The sequence below is a fragment of the Lampris incognitus genome, chromosome 5 (genome assembly GCF_029633865.1).
Source record: "Lampris incognitus isolate fLamInc1 chromosome 5, fLamInc1.hap2, whole genome shotgun sequence".
Lineage (NCBI taxonomy): Eukaryota > Metazoa > Chordata > Actinopteri > Lampriformes > Lampridae > Lampris > Lampris incognitus.
This window is the reverse complement of record NC_079215.1, coordinates 27,243,431-27,263,112: the sequence shown is the minus strand read 5'-3', so window position 1 is coordinate 27,263,112 and position 19,682 is coordinate 27,243,431. Positions and strand designations below refer to the sequence as shown.

Genomic DNA, 19,682 nt, shown 5'->3' with positions numbered 1-19,682 from the left:
ATCATTTTGCCATCTCAGAAGTGTGTGCAGACTAGTTCTGTATGTCAACATGTATTTAAACATGCTATCAAGCAAGGAAACCTGCTATTACACATTTTGAAATGCATAGGCATCCCAAGACAAGAGGGGGTATACCAGGAATGCCTTTTTCTTTCAGAAACAGTGAAATGTTGAAGCACAGGTTCCACCTGAAATGGGGCAATGGGCCCCTTATCAGCTACCACACCCATATGCTGATGGTGAGTTTGCAGGAGGATGAAGAGGGCACATTGTCTACCACATTTTTCTACTGAAAAATATTACCCTCTAGCCCATCCCACTTTTTTGTTTGGGGCAGCTATATAACCAAGATGACCTGTGTGATGCTCTTCACTGCAGATCAAGCAACCATCCAGTGATCCTACTCAAGTCAAATCCAGAAGATCCTCCACCATGTCTTTCAGCTCCAGATCCTCCAGATCCCACAAGACCCTCAGTGTCTATGGGGGAGCGGGCGGCCACGGTACCCGCATCTCCTCTCCCCAAGCCTGCTACGCACTGCCTTCCTCTGGAGGCTTCAACCTGGCTGATGGCCTTGACCTCCACGTAGGGGCCAACGAGAAGGCCACCCTGCAGAACCTGAACGACCGTTTGGCCAGCTACTTGGAGAAGGTTCGTTCTCTGGAGAAGGAGAACAACCGTCTGGATAAGCAGATCCGGGAGTGGTACGAGAAGAGGACTGTCATAAGCCATGACTACTGCAGTTACTTTACCATCATCAATGACCTGAAGGACAAGGTAAGAGGAAGGAGACACATGCTATGTGAGGGTCTACTGTTATTAGTGATGTCTGCCTTTGTTCTTGTTAGTGTGGGGTGGATTGGTGGATGGATGTTTGGTGGGGTATGACAGTTGACCTTTGTCACTGGGAATTAATAACTCTGTCATTGCAATTTCACAAAAAAATGTCACCAAGGGGAAATCACCACAGTGGTTTGATAAGCATTTTTGCAATGCAAGTGATGTTAAGGGAAAAACATGTCCGTTTGTAACACTTTACACCAAGTACTTAGGCAAGACACCGTTTTCCTTGACGTTAGAACACCCCGTCCATGGCAAATATTTTTGAATCCTACTTTTGATAACCAGCATGCCAGATTTTTATCAGGCTGAGGTACATTCCATCTGCTTATCACAAGCAGCTCACAATGTTCCTTTCTACATGACAAAATATTGCATAATACAACCCAAGTGTACCACGACCCCGCATTTTCCTATGACGTTTTGTCCTTTACTTTTTCTCCTTAGATCCATGTTGCCTCCAGGATCAATGCCAAGACTGTCCTGGACATTGACAATGCCAAACTGGCAGCTGATGATTTCAAGATGAAGTGAGTGATTCTAGTGTATTCTGTGTGTGTGTGTGTTTGTGTGTGTGTGTGTGTGTGTGTGTGTGTATTTTTAGGGAAAAAATTAAGTTCAAGTTAAACATTTAACTACAGTCAAATATGTTGTTGGATGCAAATGCATGTATACTTACTGTGATTTTTATTGTTTATTTGCCACAAGATGTAAGAATGTGTAGCCAAACAAAAGAAATTACCTGGAACAGGTCGTGGAGATGCTTCATCATGGGGCAACACAACCACTCATGTGACATGGTAGACCAATTGCTGACAATCTCACACCGGGGAAAAGTGTGAAAAGGTTTCAAATAATTTCAGCACACAATCTTGTACACGCTTCGGAGGCCGAAGCCAAAGTGTCCCTTTGGACTTGATGAATAGCATTTCTGCAGCAAATACTACATACATACTGATGCATTTGAGACTCTTCAATTTCTCTTGTCTACCACATATGTGCAATTTCACATCTGCATCTAAGAGTGAACTTATATGCATCTGGAAACTTCTGACTAGCTTCTAACCATAACCTCCTGCCCCTTGACCTTTACCCGCTGTTCTGTCTAACCCACAGGTATGAAAACGAGCTTGCCATGAGGATGGCTGTGGAGGCGGATATCACTGGACTGAGGAGGGTGCTGGATGATATGAACCTGGCCAGGATGGACCTGGAGAATCAGTATGAGGGCCTGAAGGATGAGCTCATTATGCTCAAAAGGAACCACGAAGAGGTAAAGGCCAGAGATAGCCAACAGCCAATTTCAGCGCGCCAGTACAAAACCTTCCCAGATTTATAGACAGAGGTTTATAACCACTAACAAGTTCTCATACAGCAGAGGTGTAAAAACCAGGTCCAGAAAGTAAAAGTCCAAACCATGTATTTGCTCCACTCATGCACTACACCAGCAGATTCTAGTGAACACCACTCCTCAACTAGGTAGGGAAAACTAGCTAATGAAATCAGCTGGTTTAGTAACATGGTTGGAGCAAATACACGGTTTGGACATTTACTTTCTGGACCTGGTTTTTACAACTCTGTCATACAGCCATTGTGATACACTTGCATATGCATATGTCCCGAAACTACACTCCCACTTTATGCATGGCGGGAACCTGAAAGTCTGCATTTACAGAAGAATAGGTTAGCTACTATCAGTGCTCGGCATCATCCATCTTTACAGTGGCAGTGAGCTGAAAACACAGTAGCTATTAAATGTATGGAAAGGATGTCAACATTTCTCATAATGTGCTATGGTGGCCTTTTTGTATGATAAACAGCAGACATTTTGCCCTTTACCCTCTTCTTTACCTCTAAAATCACATGGGAAATTCCTTTGTACGTTGATGTTTTTACAAGAGAACTTGTCCTTCCTTGCTTATGTCCTGACACACTTCCTAGTATTCTCCTCTCTGTCCATTAGCTCATTGCTTCTCTTTATCAGTCACACACACACACACACACACACACACACACACACACACACACACACACACACACACACACACACACACACACACACACACACACACACACACACACACACACACACAGAAAAGATCAAAGAGCCAGTAGTTTACACATGTGTACTCTGGCTTCATGAAACACTCTATATAACAAGAGCAAAACTGGAAATCATCATTATTTAACAATAATCCTTAAGTGATAGAAACTCATTGCTCACAAACTTTTTACTGCACAAGGTCATTTGACTTACCAACAATAATTATGAACAACTGGGTTTTTAACACAGTCTGGTTGTTGTCCCTTGACTCCTGTAGGAAATAGCTCTGATAAGGAGCCAGGTGGGTGGCCAGGTCAATGTATCAGTGGATGCGTGTCCCTCTCCAGACCTGAACCAAGCTATGTCAGAAATCAGGGAACACTACGAGGGGCTGATCGCAAAGAACCGCAAGGAACTTGAATCCTGGTATCAGAACAAGGTGAGGCGGCTGGCCAATAAGACAAAAATGTCCTTTAAGAGTAATGGGTATTTTTCTCTTCACATTGACCTCGGATGCATGTAAGACACATCTATGGGTTACACATGCACATGGTAGGCTCATGTCCATTAAATTAACAATAATGATCTTGGGAATGTTAGGATGATGATTTTCATTAGATGATGCAAACTGCTTCTGTTTATCATGTCATTATTTAACTGATACGGAAACATTTCCGACTCTGTTATTCTTAACCTGACTAGATTGCCATAGTCCAGCAGGATGTTATCACAAACACTGAGCATCTAGCATCATCTCGCACGGAGATAAAGGAACTGAAGAGCACCCTTCAGAGGCTTCAAGTTGAACTGCAGTCCCATGTCAGCATGGTATGTCAACACGGTGGTGGTTTTATTTTTTATGTCAGTCCATAAAAACTTTGTCCACACATACATTTACAGGCCTGCACGTATACCCATGTACACACAATCGCACTGACAGCCCTTACGTATACCTAAAATGTTCTTGCATAAATGTACTGTCAGTCACATTAGCAACATAAGCAGGGCGTCTGGGTAGCAGAGCGGCCTATTCCGTTGCCTACCAACACGGGGATCGCCGGTTCAAATCCCTGTGTTACCTCTGGCTTGGTCGGGCGTCCCTACAGACACAATTGGCTGTGTCTGCGGGTGGTAAGCTGGATGTGAGTATGTGTCCTGGTCACTGCACTAGCGCCTCCTCTGGTCGGTCGAGGAGCCTGTTCGAGAGGGAGGGGGAACTGGGGGGAATAGTGTGATCCTCCCATGCACTATGCCCCCCTGGCAAAACGCCTCACTGCCAGGTGAAAAGAAGCTGCTGGCAATTCCACATGTATCGGAGGAGGCATGTGGTAGTCTGCAGCCCTCCCAGGATTGGCAGAGGGGGTGGAGCAGTGACTGGGATGGCTCAGAAGAGTGGGGTAATTGGCCAGATACAATTGGGGAGAAAAAGGGGGAAATCCCCCCTCCAAAAAAAGCAACATAAGCAGTGAAAACCCACCTGCTTCCAATAACAAAGACACTGTTCCCTAACAACTGTACCCCCCAACCCATAACAGAAAGCTGCCCTCGAGGGCACCATGGCAGAGACCCAGGCCCGCTACGCTGCCCAGCTCACAGGCCTCCAGAGCATGGTGACCAGCTTGGAATCTCAGCTGTCTCAGATCCACTCTAACATTGCCTGCCATAAGCAGGAGTACGACATGCTGCTAGACCTAAAGACCCGGCTGGAGCTGGAGATTGCCGAGTACAGAAGGCTGCTAGATGGGGAGGATGACAGGTAAGACTCGGTGAATGGAGGTTGGAAGGGAGGTGGGAAATAGCAGAGAGAGAGAGCGAAGCGTAACGGGTCGGCAAATAGTTAACGGGGTGAGGAGCAAGATTGGAAAGAGGGAGACGGGTTAAAAGGAGACCACAGAAGGAGGATAGAAGAAAAGGACAGAGAGAGACGGGCATGGAGACAAAGAGTGAAAAGAGATTTCAAAGGGACGATGTATACATTCTCTTGTAAAACCTGGGGGGCAACGTTTGTGACTAATGTTTTTGTTTCTCATTTTGTCCCATTAACAGCAGTAAACAAGGTAAGACTTTTTTTTCCTCACAGAATATCTTGTAATAAGTACAGTTCATGGGAATTGAGGAAATTTGATGAGATATATTCATGATGTGCCACGAAACCCTCATGGTTATTTTCTTTTGCCCAGTGGTCACCAAGGTCATTACTGTTGTAGAGACAGTTGTGGATGGAAGGGTGGTTGAGAGCACCAAGACCGTTGATGTGGACGTGGATGAAGTTGAATCATAATGTATCAGCATCATTAAAGATCAATAAAGGTCATGCAGTGAGATCACTCTTTTGTGTGGTGTAATTTTCTCATGAGTATCTACTCATATATTTTCGTAATGTGTGTGTGTGTGTGTGGTGTTAGTGTGTGTGTGTTAGTGTAGATAGCGGGATCGAAAACTAAAGCACTTATGATCCTAATTCTTTTTGGAGGTGGTAGGTATTGTTCCAGAGAGTACGGGAAAAATCCCAGACAATTAAAATTATGCATAATTATGCATAAATATGCAAAATACGCATTTTTCTAAAAACCACTTTTCTCGGCATTTCAGATGATTCTGAGCATCTTTCATTTTTTTCACCTATATAAAAATTTGATGATCCTAATTTTTTTTGGAGGTGGTAGGTATTGTTCCAGAGAGGACCAGAAAAATAGCAGCAAATTAAAATAATTATAATAATTATGCATAACTATGCAAAATATGCATTTTCTAAAAATGGCTAAAAACCACTTTTCTCGGCATTTCAGATGATTCTGAGCATTTGGGGGGAGGGAGTTGGAGTGGGGGGGGGTTTAGGGGCAGGGGGAAGGCGGTTAGCTGGCAGGATGAAGAGGAGGGAGATTTAGATGGGTGGATAACCAAACCGCTATATTGTAGCGGGGTTCTTCTAGTATATTCTATAATGGCCCATGGGACAGGGTTTAAGCAATGTAAGGAAGGACAGTGTATAGTTTTACAATCAACAACACTGGTCAAATTACAGGCCCAGCACTTAAGACTACAGATCCCTTTACAAGTGAAATCCAGTCACTTTTCAATTCTCCGTTTCTAAGGCTTCAAACAACAGTTCAACATTACATATCCAAACCGTCCAACATCACACAATTCACACACTCTTCCCTCTGCTCAAACATCCACACACACTGAGGCTTATTTAGAGAGAGAGGGGCGTAATTGGGCAAAAGTGCTCCTCATTGGCCAGATGGGCCACCGCTGATACTCACTGCCAGCCAATAGTCAAACCACACCCTGCCCACCACAGTCTTACAGTACACAGTATCATACTCCTTGATGGAAATATTATAAGTCTTATTTTAATCTCAGTGAAGCCGCTACTGCACAAATATCAGGGCAGGGTTGGTAATAAGACTTTGATGGTATTTTATAGTCAAATACATGACAATATGGATGTGGCTTTGTTGAGAGAATTACCCTTCCATTGAGCATGTGTTTCAAACCTAAAATTGTTTATCTTTACTGGTTCAAATAAGAATTTTGCTGAGCATGCATGCTCTTCCTTAACATTTTTTTATTCTCTTCACATTTATGCAGCCACTTATATTCATAGCTGAATAGAGAGCTGTGCAGCCATTATCCTCTACTGAGTCTTCTTATTTAGGACAACAGGCAGTTACTGTAATTTGACGGCATTAATTTGACGGCATCCCAGTAGTCAATTGTAAGAGAGAAGAGTCTCACTCATTGTAACCTTCCACCAGGATTTTCTCAAGGGCTTCAAATCACAGAGCTTCTTGTTAAGAGAAGTTTTATAAAGGAATGGCTGACACAATTCGTGAACTGAAGACTCCACCTAGTTACTGAAGAGTGGAAATGTACTCATTGAGACACTAGTCCTATACGGCTTTCAAGCTAATCAGTCTCTGATCTTGTAAATACCTCAAATGATGTTGATATCAGGATGGATGATGATGTGTGGTTTCTTAAAGAGCCATATAATATTTTGGGCTTGTGACTATGCAGCTAAAACAGAACAAACTCAAACAAGACTAATTTAAAAGGACAATCAGGACAAATTGTTTTAGTCAGTGGTCTGCATTTTTATTGCATTCATAAGGTTGAATGTTGATTGGATTGGTTCACTCAACATATCCAGATCAAATGTTGCTCTGCATGCTGTGTACACAGGTTATCTTGTGGTGGTGATGGAGGACACCACATTGCCGTCCACAACCTCTTCGGTGAGCACTAAGAGCTTGTGACCGGATCCACCGCCAGAGACCAAATCACTGATACTGTAGCGTGAAAAGAGGACGACAGTGTTAGCAAACAACTATTCTCAACAATTTTTCTCAATATAATAGTAAGAGAAACAGAAAGCTGTAAGAGATACAGCTTTAATTTATAAGTGGAAGTTTTCTTGTCTTCTCAACGCCTTGCTGGTACTATTCTTCTTTCCCTCCTCCCTTACCTGGCTTCTCCATCCATCAGCCTCCTGTACTCAGCGATTTCCATCTCCAGCCGTGTCTTGATGTCCAGCAGAATCCTGTATTCTTGGCCATGGCGCTCCATGTCTGTACGGAGCTGCGTCAGCTGCTCCTCAAGGCTGGTCACCTGGAACTGTAGGCCTTGGAGTTGTGCTGAGTACCGTGCCTCTGTGTCGGCTACTGTACTCTCCATGGCAGCTTTCTGGTGGCCCACACAAACAGAAGAGATGAAAGAGTGAGAAGAAACAAAAACACAGGGTAGAAAAGTATGCCAGAGAATTATCTGAAGTTTTTTTTTTTTTTAGCATTTTGAGATTAAGTGCATTGTATCTGTGCTTGGCAAATGTCCATTGTATCTGACACACAGATGTTGGACCCGTTAAAGGATAGTAAAGGCAAATGTACACAAGAAAAAAGATCAGATTGTGTTGCTCCAAGAGCAATTTACCACTGAAATCAACTTAATTAAAGTCAATTTAACAAAGAGAAAAAAAATCCAGCTTGGAAAATTATCTCAGTTTTACCATGCTGAGCTGGGACTGCAGTTCGATCTCCAGGCCCTGCAATGTCCGACGGATCTCAGAAATCTCTGACTTGGAGGTCTGAAGACTCTCTGTGTTGGCTACCACCTCCTTGTTGATTGTCTCTGACTGCAGCGGACATGGGAGAACTTTAGAAGAACAGCTAACCAAATTATGCACTGAAACAGTACTCTAAGCAAAGAGAGATGACTTGGTTTAAAGTACAGCCTAGTGCTGTCATTATGTTTATTAACATGTAGGATATGTGTGTGGTTGCACTAAGGATTTTTCTCAATCCTTGGTCTGGTTGTACCTTTGTCTGGAACCAGCTCTCCATCTCACGCTGGTTCTTGGTAGCTGAAGTCTCATACTGCTCACGGATCTCAGCCAAGACACGGGTCAGGTCTTCCTGTGGTGCTGCGTCCACCTCCACATTAATCTGGCCGCTCATCTGGCTCCTCAGGACTGCCATTTCCTGTTAAGATATTAACAGTATTGAAAGAGATGATTGTTTAACGTACAGCAAGACTCCTTGGCCAGTTTTAGTAACAAATATAACATCTGTGAAAGATATTATGATTGACCTCCAAGGGTGCATATATATATATATATATAGGCCAATTTAAGATTTCGGCATTACAGACTTAATGAGATTGTAATGATTATGCTCTGGGATGATGCTTAATCTGATGCTGCAACTGTTCTGTTATATGCTACCCACCTCCTCGTGGTTCTTCTTGAGGAAGATGAGCTCCTCTCTCAGGCCCTCAATTCGCATTTCCAGGTCTGACCTGGCTAGGGTCAACTCGTCCAGCAGTCTCTTCAGCCCTGCGATGTCTGCCTCCACCGACTGACGCATGGCTAGCTCATTCTCATACCTATGAGATAGTAGGAATTCAAAAACTTGCAGCTGAACATCAATGTATGCATCTGCAAAATCTTAACACGTTCTGCTGGAGTCGTGCTGGACAATTTGAGGATTGTGTGTTATCATGTAAATGAATAACATGAAAGGGATTAATTAATATCCAGTTTTCTTCCTGGATATTAATTAATTATTATTACTTATTCTTACTTGGTTCTGAAATCGTCTGCTGCCAATTTTGCATTGTCAATGGCCAGGTAGATGCCTCCATTGGTACGCGTAGCATCTTGGATCTAAAAAATGAAGGAAATGTTTCATGTGAGTAAATTAGAAAAATATTTTCCCCGCGCTACAAATTATCTCTAGTAACAAACTGATATCAGTTAGTGTCAACTGCTCTTTTCAATAGCATTTCTTTTAAGACACAGGCGGTACCTGTTACAATTACTTGAAAATTGTCACAAGTACAGTGTCTTTACTGAAACTGTTACTTCAACATTCATGATTCCATTTTGTTGCATTATTTTTTTGCAGTCTAAGAAAATTTGCCTCACAGGAAAGTTTCAGGATTACATTCAACAAGTTCAAAAATGTTTAAGCATGCTTATCTGTTATGTGCATGGATTGCTACTGCATGTTATGACATGCTTCGTTGTCATCATTCAGGAGCCTGAGGTCAGGTTACATACCTTTCCCTGCAGGTCAGCAATGGTGACCTCAAAAGCCGAGTAGTCACGGGCAGCAGGGGAGGCCTTGCTGTCCAAGAACTGGCGGATCTTCAGCTCCAGCTCTGCATTGGCCTTTTCCAAAGAGCGCACTTTATCCAAGTAGGAGGCGAGACGGTCGTTGAGGTTTTGCATGGTGGACTTCTCACTGGCCCCAATAGCAAACTCTGCATCACCCCCATCACAAACTCCGCCAAACCCCAAACCTCCACCATATCCCGAGCCAGAGCTGAAGCCAGAGCCGGAGCCAAAACCGAAGCCACATCCACCACCACCCCTAGCCCCGGAGCCATAGGAAGATACGGAAATGCGTGTTCCACTGCCACCTGCACCCCCATACACACTACCAGCCCGTGCAGCTGAGATGCGGCCTCCTCCAAAACCTCCCAAGGAGATGCCGCCGCTACCAACACCTCCACCGATGGAGGAGCCTCTGCTCACAGATCGGGCGGAATAAGACATGGACATGGTTGCCGGGTGTGAGAGGGGTGCTCTACCTGCCTGAGAGAAGGAGATAGATTGTGGTACATGTCCCTGCCTCTGTCCCCTTTTTATCCTGCACAAGGCAGGTGGTGGAGGTGGGGTTGGTTTAGGGTGAGGCAGAAAGGAGGAGCGGAAGGGAGCATTAACTCAAGTGAGGCAGAGCTCCTCCACCCATTGCATTCCCTGAGGGCTAAATCTTTTCCGATAGGCGGTGGGGGGGGGGGGGATAGCGGTGTGTCACAGCTTTTTTTTTTCAGGTTTAACTGAAATCGTATTTAAAATCTCATTGAAAAAAAATCTTTTTTTTTTGCAGTCGATATTACAATGCTCCAGTAACAACAGCAATATATATATATATATATGTGTGTGTGTGTGTATGTGTGTGCGCGCGCGCGCGCGCGCGTATGACATTAGATTCATGCCATGGTTCTTGAGCATGGATGGCTTGCACAAACATGTAGCTTTAATGTTACCAAGCCAAAAGGTATTAGAAATGCTGTAAAATGAATCACTAGTTCAGACTAATGTTTCATTTTTTACTTTGCCAACATGCCTTTCCATTGCTTAGTCTTTCAGGAAAAAACGTTTTTTTTTTATTGTTAGTACTATTACATACATCTTGCAAATAGAATTGCAGTTAGAAGCATATACTTTTGTTTAGTTTATGATGTGCAAAAACTTGGCTTTGTTGAAGAACGGGCATCGAAGACCACAAAAGCACACCACAGATTGATTTCACTGCAGCTTTTTTTTCTTTTTTGTTTTTTTACCCTTGGCATCCTCCTTGGCTTCTGAGTCATAGCCAAACATGAACAAGCATTTGCTTGTTTTCTTTTTTCCATTTCCCCAGTATGTCTTCAATTGTTATTGCAGGTTTTTTTTAAAGCCTCGGAGAAATAGAGCTTTACGTTTTATATACGGAAAATGCAGTTTTCATTTAACAAATATGGAGGTATCTAGACAATGCTTTGCAGTCTGGTAGTGCTTTTCATAGATTTTCAACCAAATTTGCAGAGTTTTTAACCTAATGTGGAAGTGTTCCACTGCTAAGAAATCAATCTACACACCCTAACTCAAGCAAACTCTCACTCTCTCTCTCTCTCTCACTCTCTCTCTCTCTCTCTCTCTCTCTCTCTCTCTCTCTCTCTCTCTCTCTCTCTCTCTCTCTCTCTCTCTCTCTCTCTCTCTCTCTCTCTCTCTCACACACACACACACACACACACAGTCATTCAAAGAAGGTTGAATCATTTCATTTGAATACAACGTTTATTGACAGACACGTTTCATCACTCAACTAAGTGACATCTTCAGACTGAAGAAACGTTGTATCCAGATGAACTGATTCAGCTTTCTTTCATTTTCTTCCCTGGGTTATTGAGCATGCATCAAGACACACACAGTCATTTTAATTACACAAAGTAGAAGCCGTGCTCACTACACACTATTACTTGCACCTTTTCTTAAGGAGCTCGCAAACTTTTCTTATGCATAAGTTAAATGGCTATGAATTTTGTCCAACCTGCCATTTGGCCTCTCACAAGTAATTTATGAACAAATATATTTTTTGTCTCTCTGGAAATAGCATTGTAATCCTAACACATCATTGCAACCTCATGTGTACATGATTACATACTGATATGCACTGTTTGGTAACGTGGGTAGCATTGTGAGCTTGGTCACGGTCTAAAAAGTTCCACTATTCTGATCACCCACAGAGGTACGCTTTGTTTCCTTTAAGAACTTTGTTCTTCGTTGCAAGGAGTTCGACAGATAAATGTAGATAAACTTCATGCTCTCAAAAATGGCATGGCAGTGCAAAAAAGGCTCGATAGTTGCACAACCCCCCCTCCCCCAAACACACACACACTCTCACACAGCTTTTCTCCATTTTTTTACAGCCACTAAAGGTTTGAGCTAAGTCTCAACCAAGGATAAGCAAAGTTAAGTGAGGCACTTTTTGCCTGCCTCTGAACACAAGAAGCTGCAAGTTAAACGCTTACCTTGCAGAAATATCATCCTGTGTGCTGTGTGCATGTTTGTTATACTGTGCAGCACAATACACAATGCGCAGAATATACTATTTTAGCATTTAAAGAAACAGTAAACTACCCAGATATCCTTGTAATACAATAAAGCTGGGGTGTGGGACCTGGTCTGCAGGTTTCAAGAAGTTTCTCAATGGTGTCAAGGGTGGTGCAGTTAGTTTATACAATGACTAAATAACTCTCAAGGGACCTCATCTGTTTTTATTTCACTGACAGGTTTGCATGACTTTCACTGAGGTTGGAAATTTGGACACACCTGCATATGTGTCTGTTAGGCAAGCCTGCCTGTCCATCTATCATCTATACCTGCTTAATCCAGTTCAGGGACCTGGAACCTATCCCAGCAGATGTTAGGTGTAAGGTAAAGAGACACCCTGGACAAGTTACTGATCTTTCGGAAGACCCATACACAAAGTCACCATTCACACTCATGTGTAATTTAAGGACTTCAGTTCACCTAACATGCACTTATTTAGACTGTGAGAAGAAACTGCAATACCTGGAGGAAACCCACACATACACAGGAAGAATACGCAGCCCACACGGATGGGCTGGAGTTGAACCCAGAACGCTCTTGGTATGAGGTGACAGTGCTAACCACTAAGCCACCCCAAGGTTGCCTGTGTCTTGCCTAAATTGAAGTCCATGGAAGAAAGATGATTGTTTTATGTGCCAGATTTTGCGGGTAACACTAAATATTAGAGAGTTGTTCTACTTCATGTTTTTAGCTGACTTTCTAATTTATTTTGCATTCCTTTTGCAGAATAAGAGTAAAAATAAGAATAAGAATAATGCTCTTTCAACATATATAGAACATGAAGAACCCATGGTTTCATCTGAGCCTGACCTTGAATCTGACGAAGACAACCCTCTATCCAATCTGGATCATAGACGATAAGATAAGATAAGATAAGATAAGATAAGATAAGATAAGATAAGATAAGATAAGATAAGATAAGATAAGATAAGATAAGATAAGATAAGAGGGGATGAGATGAGATGAGATAAGATAAGATAAGATAAGATAACTATTGTCTTTCACAAAGTAACAGAAATCTTCCTTTGACGCAGCTCAACAGTAAATAAATAATGCATATTTAAAACAAATCTAAAAACATGCACACACATATACATACATATAGGACTAAAACTGGTAAAACTAAAACTAAAAAAAACTATTAAACAGATCAGAGTACAGTACTAATTTTAATCTGTTCAGGGTGATGATTGCAGAGGTAATGAAAGATTTTTTTCTAGGCGTTTTTGTAGAATCACTAAAGTTGTAAAGATCAAACTCAAGATAACACAGAAGACTGAAAGGTCTATGAAATCCTGGGGAACTCAACTGACAAATGCTGGCAGGGAACTTGGGACTTGGGTCAGTTATAATCAATACTGGTATACACCAAGGCAATGCACTCATCCCACTACTGTTCTATGTGGCACTAGATCCCCCGAATCAGCCACTTAGTACATCGGGTCAAGAAAACAAGCTAAAGTCAGGAAGAAAGATAAAACACCTAATGTACATGGACGACCTCAAGCTATACTGAAAATCACCAGATGAAATCGGCTTCTTGATCCAGACGATCTATATAAGTGTGTCAGGCTCATCATCTGACATGGCAAGATTACTAACCCCAATGGAATAAAAATGGTTGAGGGATACATCAAGAATCCATTTGTCACAGATGCTACATGTATACTGAAGCAAGGAAACAAGGAGAACCCATCAAAAGAGGTCAAGCAGACAGACAAGCACCTACTAAGAGCAAGGACTGAAGTGAGTCCTGAGGTCTTAACTCAATGGATGGAACGGATGGATGGAACAGGCGATTAACAGTTACACCCTCCTTTTAATAAGCTATACTGGAGGAATTATCTGGTGCACTGTGGAAGAAATATAGAGAGCTTGAAGAGAGGCTCTGGCTCAGGTCTGGTGTAAGCATTGCAAAACCCAGCTCTGGTTTCTAGTTCTGATCTGGTTCAGAGGCCACAGCCATGGCAGAAATGTAGGAATTGGGCCATCACTTGTATCTGCTGAAATTGTAGTAGGTGCTGAAATTGGCATAAGCCTTAGAAACCAGAGTGGATAATCTCGTTTATTTGCTGACCCAGCCTTAAATTACAGCTCCATATTGCAGAACCCACATTCATCCCATGAGTTTACTTCTAATATTCTGTTCTTTATTCAATGACTCCAAATTCACAACAGCAAGAAAAACAACATTTATGTACAAGTGTTGTTTTTTCATGCTTTTAAAGGGAAACCTAGTTTGTTGGAAATTCATAGATATAGTAGTTCCTCTTTAAGTGTATTTTTTCTGTGTCCAATATGGCCTCTAGCTTCTAGTTCATCCCATGAATCCTCCCATGTAGTTCATTCATTTTCCCCTCACAGGATACAAACTGGGCTTTACATGCTTTTATGAATTGGCTGCTATTTTCGCAAAGGTCTTAATGATTTCAACATTCCACGCCCCATGTTAATGTCATGAAACTACATTTTAAGAAGTTTTTTGATTTGGCAAACTATTTTTGCAGTATCAAGTGCCACTGTTGGTATCGCCTTTGACCTTTGACAAAACAAATAAACTCTTTCTATGACAATATATGTTTAAGAGAACCACTTTCAATGGAACACAAGTGAATAGAGGTTTGGTTTCGACTGAGGCGAGTGACTGACAGGGTTAGCATGTCTTTCATCTCTTAAGACAACAAGACACGGTCATGTCCCTTGAAAAAAATTGCAATGGCATAAGGTGGGATTCTGATTGACATGTACAAGTTTGTGTAGCCTAGGATTTCATACTCCACTGCAAATACTTCTATTCATTCATCAAAGCAAGTCAATAAACACATAAAAATGTTGTCTAAATTTGTTCATTCACTATCAACTCTTAATCCAATTCAGGGTCACAGAAGGCTGGAGCCTATTCCGATACGTATTGGATACAAAGCTGAAAGACATCCTGGTTAAGGTGACCAATCATAGGATGTTTTCACTTATTAAATTGCAATTTAGTTTCTAATTCAACTAATCTGCTTGTTCGTGGACCTACATGTGCTACTCATTACTACTACTACTACTAAATCTGATTTATGATCCACATATTTGGATCATAAATCAGATATTTTGGATCATAAACCACATATTTGGATCATAAATCAATAACAAACACCACGTTCGAACATAAGGTAGTTCATAAGTGTACGTGGTACTAGAACACCTTAGGCCAAAGATCGATGATAGACTTAGTGGTCGTATCATCAGATCTGTGGCCATATGTTGTAGACACTCAGGTAAAGAGAGGAGCAGAGCTGTCAACTGATCACCACCTGGTGGTGAGTTGGATCAGATGGTGAGGAAGGCTGCCGGACAGACTTGGCAAACCCAAAAGTGTAGTGAGGGTGAACTGGGAACATCTGGTGGAGGCCCCTGTCCGTGAGGTCTTCAACTCCCACCTTCGGAAGAAGTTCTCGTGTATCCCGAGGGAGGCTGGGGACATGGAGTCTGATTGGGCCATGTTCAAAGCCTCTATTATAGATGCGGCAGGCAGGAGCTGTGGTCAAAAGGTCATCAGTGCCTGTCGAGGCGGCAACCCAAGAACCCGCTGGTGGACACTGTTGGCGAGGGAAGACGTCAGGCTGAAGAAGGAGGCCTTTCGGACTTGGTTGGCCCAGGGGTCTACTGAAGCAGCAGACAGGCACTGGAGGCCAGAAGGGCTGCCGCTTCGGCGGTCGCGAAAACAAAATCTCGGGTGTGGGAGGAGTTTGGCGAGGCTATGGAGGAGGACTTTCGGTTGGCCTCAAGGAAGTTCTGGCAAACCATCCAGCGACTCAGAAAGGGGAAGCAGGGCTTGACTCAGGCTGTGTTCAGCCGGGGAGGGGAACTGTTGACCCGGACTGGGGATGTTGTCGAGTGGTGGAAAGAACACTTTGAGGCGCTCCTGAACCCGACTAACACATCCTCAGTGGAGGAGGTAGAATCTGAAGACTCAGGGGAAGCCCCACCCATATCTCTGGCAGACGTGTCTGAGGTAGTTAAAAAGCTCCTCAGTGGCAAGGCACCGGGTGTGGATGAGATTCGTCCTGAGATGCTGAAGGCTGTGGACATTTTTTGGGCTGTCTTGGTTGACATGCCTCTTCAGTGTCACATGGAGGTCAGGGACAGCACCTGTAGAGTGGCAGACTGAGGTAGTGGTTCCCATATTCAAAACGGGGGACCGGAGGGTGTGCTCCAATTAACGGGGCATCACATTGCTCAGCCTCCCCGGGAAAGTCTACTCTAGGGTGTCCAAAGGAGTTGAATCAAGTGCAACTGGACTTTGTATATATCCGTGAAGACATTTCGCCTCTCATCCAAGAGGCTTCCTCAGTTTGTGCCTTTCTGACTCCATGGCTCTCCTGTGCTCAGGAGAGCCGCATCAATAGCTCCAATAACGACGGGTACGGCCAAACATCGGTACACAAAAGAGCCACTCATATCTATGGCTCTGTTAGCAACGGGCGTTGGTAAACATCGGATCACAAAGAGCCACGCATATCAATAGCTCTGACAACGACTCCTAGAGGATAAGCTCTGAGTCTCATTACCAGCCAGTCAGACTAGCTTGGTCTAGTCAGAAAGGCACGAACTGAGGAAGCCTCTTGGATGAGAGGCGAAACGTCTTCACGAATATATAACAAGTCCAGTTGCACTTGATTCAACTCCTTTGGATAAACATGACCTGGGTGAATGAGAACATTCACAGACATACTCTAGGGTGCACGAAAGGAGGCTCCCACCGATTGTCGAACCTCAGATCCAGGAGGAACAATGCAGTTTCTGTCCTGGCCATGGAACAACGGACCAACTCTTTACCCTTGCGGAAGTGCTGAGGGGGGCATGAGAGTTTGACCTGCCAGTCTACATGTGTTTTGTGGACTTGGAGAAGGCTTATGACCATGTCCCCCGTGGCACTTTGTGGGGGGTACTGCGGGAGTATGGGGTACCGGAGCAGTTGCTACAAGCCATTCAGTCCTTGTATAACCAAAGAGAGAGCTATGTCCGCATTCTTTGCACAAAGTCAAACACATTTTCGGTGGGTGTTGGACTTGCCTCCGCTAAGGTTGTCGCTGGTCTCCGATTCTGTTTGTGATATTCATGGAAAGGATCTCAAGGTGCAGCCAAGGTGAGGAGTGTGTCCATTTTGGGAACCTCAGAATTGCATCTCTGCTCTTCGCAGATGATGTGGTTTTGTTGGCTTCATCAGAGCGCGACCTCCGGCACACACTGGGGCGCTGTGCAGCTGAGTGTGAAATGGCTGGGATGAGAGTCAGCACTTCCAAGTCTGAGGTCATGGTTCTCTACCGGAAAATGGTGGATTGTGCCCTCCGGGTTGGGGATGAGTGTTGCCTCAAGTGAAGGAGTTCAAGTATCTCGGGGTCTTGTCCACGAGTGAGGGTAGGATGGAGGAGGAGATTGACAGGCGGATTGGTGCAGCATCAGCAGTAATGTGAACATTGTACCAGACCATTGTGGCGAAGAAGGAGCTGAGCCAGGAGGCAAAGCTCTAAATTTACCAGCAGTCTTCGTTCCAATCCTCACCTATGGTCATGAACTTTGGGTAGTGACCGAAAGGGTGAGATCGCGGATACAAGTGGCTGAAATGAGTTTCCTCCATAGGGTGTCTGGGCTCAGCCTTAGAGATAGGGTGAGGAGCTCGGACATCCGGAGTGAGATTTGAGTAGAGCCGCTGCTTCTTCTGAGCCAGTTGAGATGGTTTGGGCATCTGATTAGGATTCCTCCTGGGCACCTTCCTTTGGAGGTTTACCAGGCACGGCCAACTGGGAGGAGACCCCAGGGTAGACCCAGATTGCGCTGGAGGGACCACATGTCCAATCTGGCCTGGGAACGCCTTAAGATCCCCCAGGAGGAGCTGGAGGGAGTTGCTGGGGAGAGGGACGTCTGGAGTGCCCTACTTAGCTTGCTGCCACCGCGGCCCGACCCCAGAGACGCGGCTGAAGATGAGTTGATCCACATATTTGATTTAGCAAAGGTTTTACACCAGATGGCTTGCCTGACGCAGCCCTCCCCATTTATCCAGGTTTGGGGCCAGCACTAAGAATGCACTGGCTTGTGCATCCTCGGTGGCTGGGTTATGTGCCACTCCTTGACATGTGAGAGAATTCAAAACTGCATTCAGGCTTTAGGTAAGCACCCCATGCATTACTGTCAACATATTCATCTAATTCATGTCCCGTATATTCTGGATATGGACATATCATGGTTATGATGCTCATTATCAAGAGCAAGGCACAAGTTGCACTAATATATATCACTACATTATAACTCTATAGGCCTTTTCAGATAAGGTTTTTAAAGCATCAGAGCTATCTTGCACACGCCGTCCATTTTTCAGTCGAATGAGAAATGGTGACTGTCTATTCCGTTGCCTACCAACACGGGGCTCACCAGTTTGAAACCCCATGTTACCTCCAGCTTGGTCGGGCATCCCCACAGACGCGATTGGCCGTGTCTGCGGGTGGGAAGCCGGATGTGGGTATGTGCCCTGGTTGCTGCACTAGCACCTCCTCTGGTGGTTCGGGGTGCCTGTTCTGGGGTAAGGGGGAACTGGGGGGAATAGCGTGATCCTCCCATGCGCTACATCCCCCCTGGCGAAACTCCTCACTGTCAGGTGAAAAGAAGCGGCTGGCGACTTCACATGCATCGGAGGAGGCATGTGGTTGTCTGCAGCCCTCCCCAGATCGGCAGAGGGGGTGAAGCAGTGACCAGGACGGCTCGGAAAAAAATAGGGTAATTGGCCGGATACAATTGGGGACAAAAACAGAACCACTCTTATTGAAGTTCAAAGACTCTAGCTGAAATGGAGGGATGTTGTTTTTAGAAATCATTGTTATTGTTTTTTGGGTTTTTTTTTGTAGCTTTAGTTGTTTTTTATTGAGTCATTCTGAGATAGAGCTTGGGAATGACATACTCTGATGTGTAAAATACTAGGTTTATTATTTAGGTTTATTAATTGAGCATTAGAGAGGGGGCAGGAAATTATAAGTAGTAACTTCCTCCTGCTCCTTTTCGAACATAAAATATTTGTTGGATTCTCTATTGAGAATTATTTTTGTTGAATTCTTTTGGTTTTATTTTAATCATTTGTTGTTTTTACTTGTTGTTTGTTTTATTCATGCTTGGTGATTTTTTCTTTTATTTGCATGTTCGAAATAAAGACGTTTGATTTGATTTGATTTTATTTGAGAAAAAACAGCACAAGTGGTGTAAACATGGAGAAAAAAGTACAATAAATTTGAAATGTTATTATGTGACTTGACAATCAGCTGCAGTGTTACCTGGGTTTGTAAAGTGGCTTTATTCTGAAGAAGAAGGTAATGCTGAACTCACTTTCTTTCACACACACTATTTATCTCTGTTATTATCACCATAGCAAAGAAAAAGCCCACAAGCAACAATGAGTCACTGACACCACCCTTCCTTTATGCAACGTGTTCCCTGCTCAGGCCCGGACTGGTTTTTGCTGTATCTTGTGCTAACCTGCAGCTAGAGGCCCCACCTTTTACAGCAACATGTGAGTCAAAGGATATCTGTGGTTTTAGGTTGCATGGATAGATTTGGAAAAGTAGAGGAAAGAATATGCTTTGTGCGTTGCTCAAAGTA

The 19,682-nt window shown here is 43.6% G+C and overlaps 2 protein-coding genes across 2 annotated transcripts; one reads left to right on the top strand and one right to left on the bottom strand.

Annotated features, from left to right (window-relative positions):
• Nucleotides 1–361: 361 nt before the first annotated feature.
• krt98 (keratin 98) lies at nt 362–5,211 on the top strand. Its single transcript, XM_056280045.1, has 8 exons — nt 362–777; nt 1,288–1,370; nt 1,957–2,113; nt 3,162–3,323; nt 3,587–3,712; nt 4,420–4,640; nt 4,931–4,941; nt 5,065–5,211. Exons 1-8 carry the CDS (start codon nt 433–435, stop codon nt 5,163–5,165), a joined length of 1,206 nt encoding a protein of 401 aa, XP_056136020.1. The 5' UTR covers nt 362–432; the 3' UTR covers nt 5,166–5,211.
• Nucleotides 5,212–6,960: 1,749 nt separating this feature from the next.
• krt15 (keratin 15) lies at nt 6,961–10,025 on the bottom strand. Its single transcript, XM_056280043.1, has 7 exons — nt 9,447–10,025; nt 8,968–9,050; nt 8,614–8,770; nt 8,206–8,367; nt 7,896–8,021; nt 7,356–7,573; nt 6,961–7,179 (listed from the first exon to the last, which is right to left on the bottom strand). Exons 1-7 carry the CDS (start codon nt 9,948–9,950, stop codon nt 7,074–7,076), a joined length of 1,356 nt encoding a protein of 451 aa, XP_056136018.1. The 5' UTR covers nt 9,951–10,025; the 3' UTR covers nt 6,961–7,073.
• Nucleotides 10,026–19,682: the final 9,657 nt, after the last annotated feature.

Excerpts from the sequence above, each read along its gene's own strand:
- krt98 (XM_056280045.1), top strand. The coding sequence starts at position 433 with ATGTCTTTCAGCTCCAGATCCTCCAGATCCCACAAGACCCTCAGTGTC. Across the intron at positions 778-1,287 it reads TCAATGACCTGAAGGACAAG|ATCCATGTTGCCTCCAGGAT; the intron begins GTAAGAGGAAGG and ends TTTTCTCCTTAG. Across the intron at positions 3,324-3,586 it reads AATCCTGGTATCAGAACAAG|ATTGCCATAGTCCAGCAGGA; the intron begins GTGAGGCGGCTG and ends TAACCTGACTAG.
- krt15 (XM_056280043.1), bottom strand. The coding sequence starts at position 9,950 with ATGTCCATGTCTTATTCCGCCCGATCTGTGAGCAGAGGCTCCTCCATC. Across the intron at positions 9,051-9,446 it reads TTGCTGACCTGCAGGGAAAG|ATCCAAGATGCTACGCGTAC; the intron begins GTATGTAACCTG and ends TTCATTTTTTAG. Across the intron at positions 7,574-7,895 it reads TGCAGTCCCAGCTCAGCATG|AAAGCTGCCATGGAGAGTAC; the intron begins GTAAAACTGAGA and ends GTGGGCCACCAG.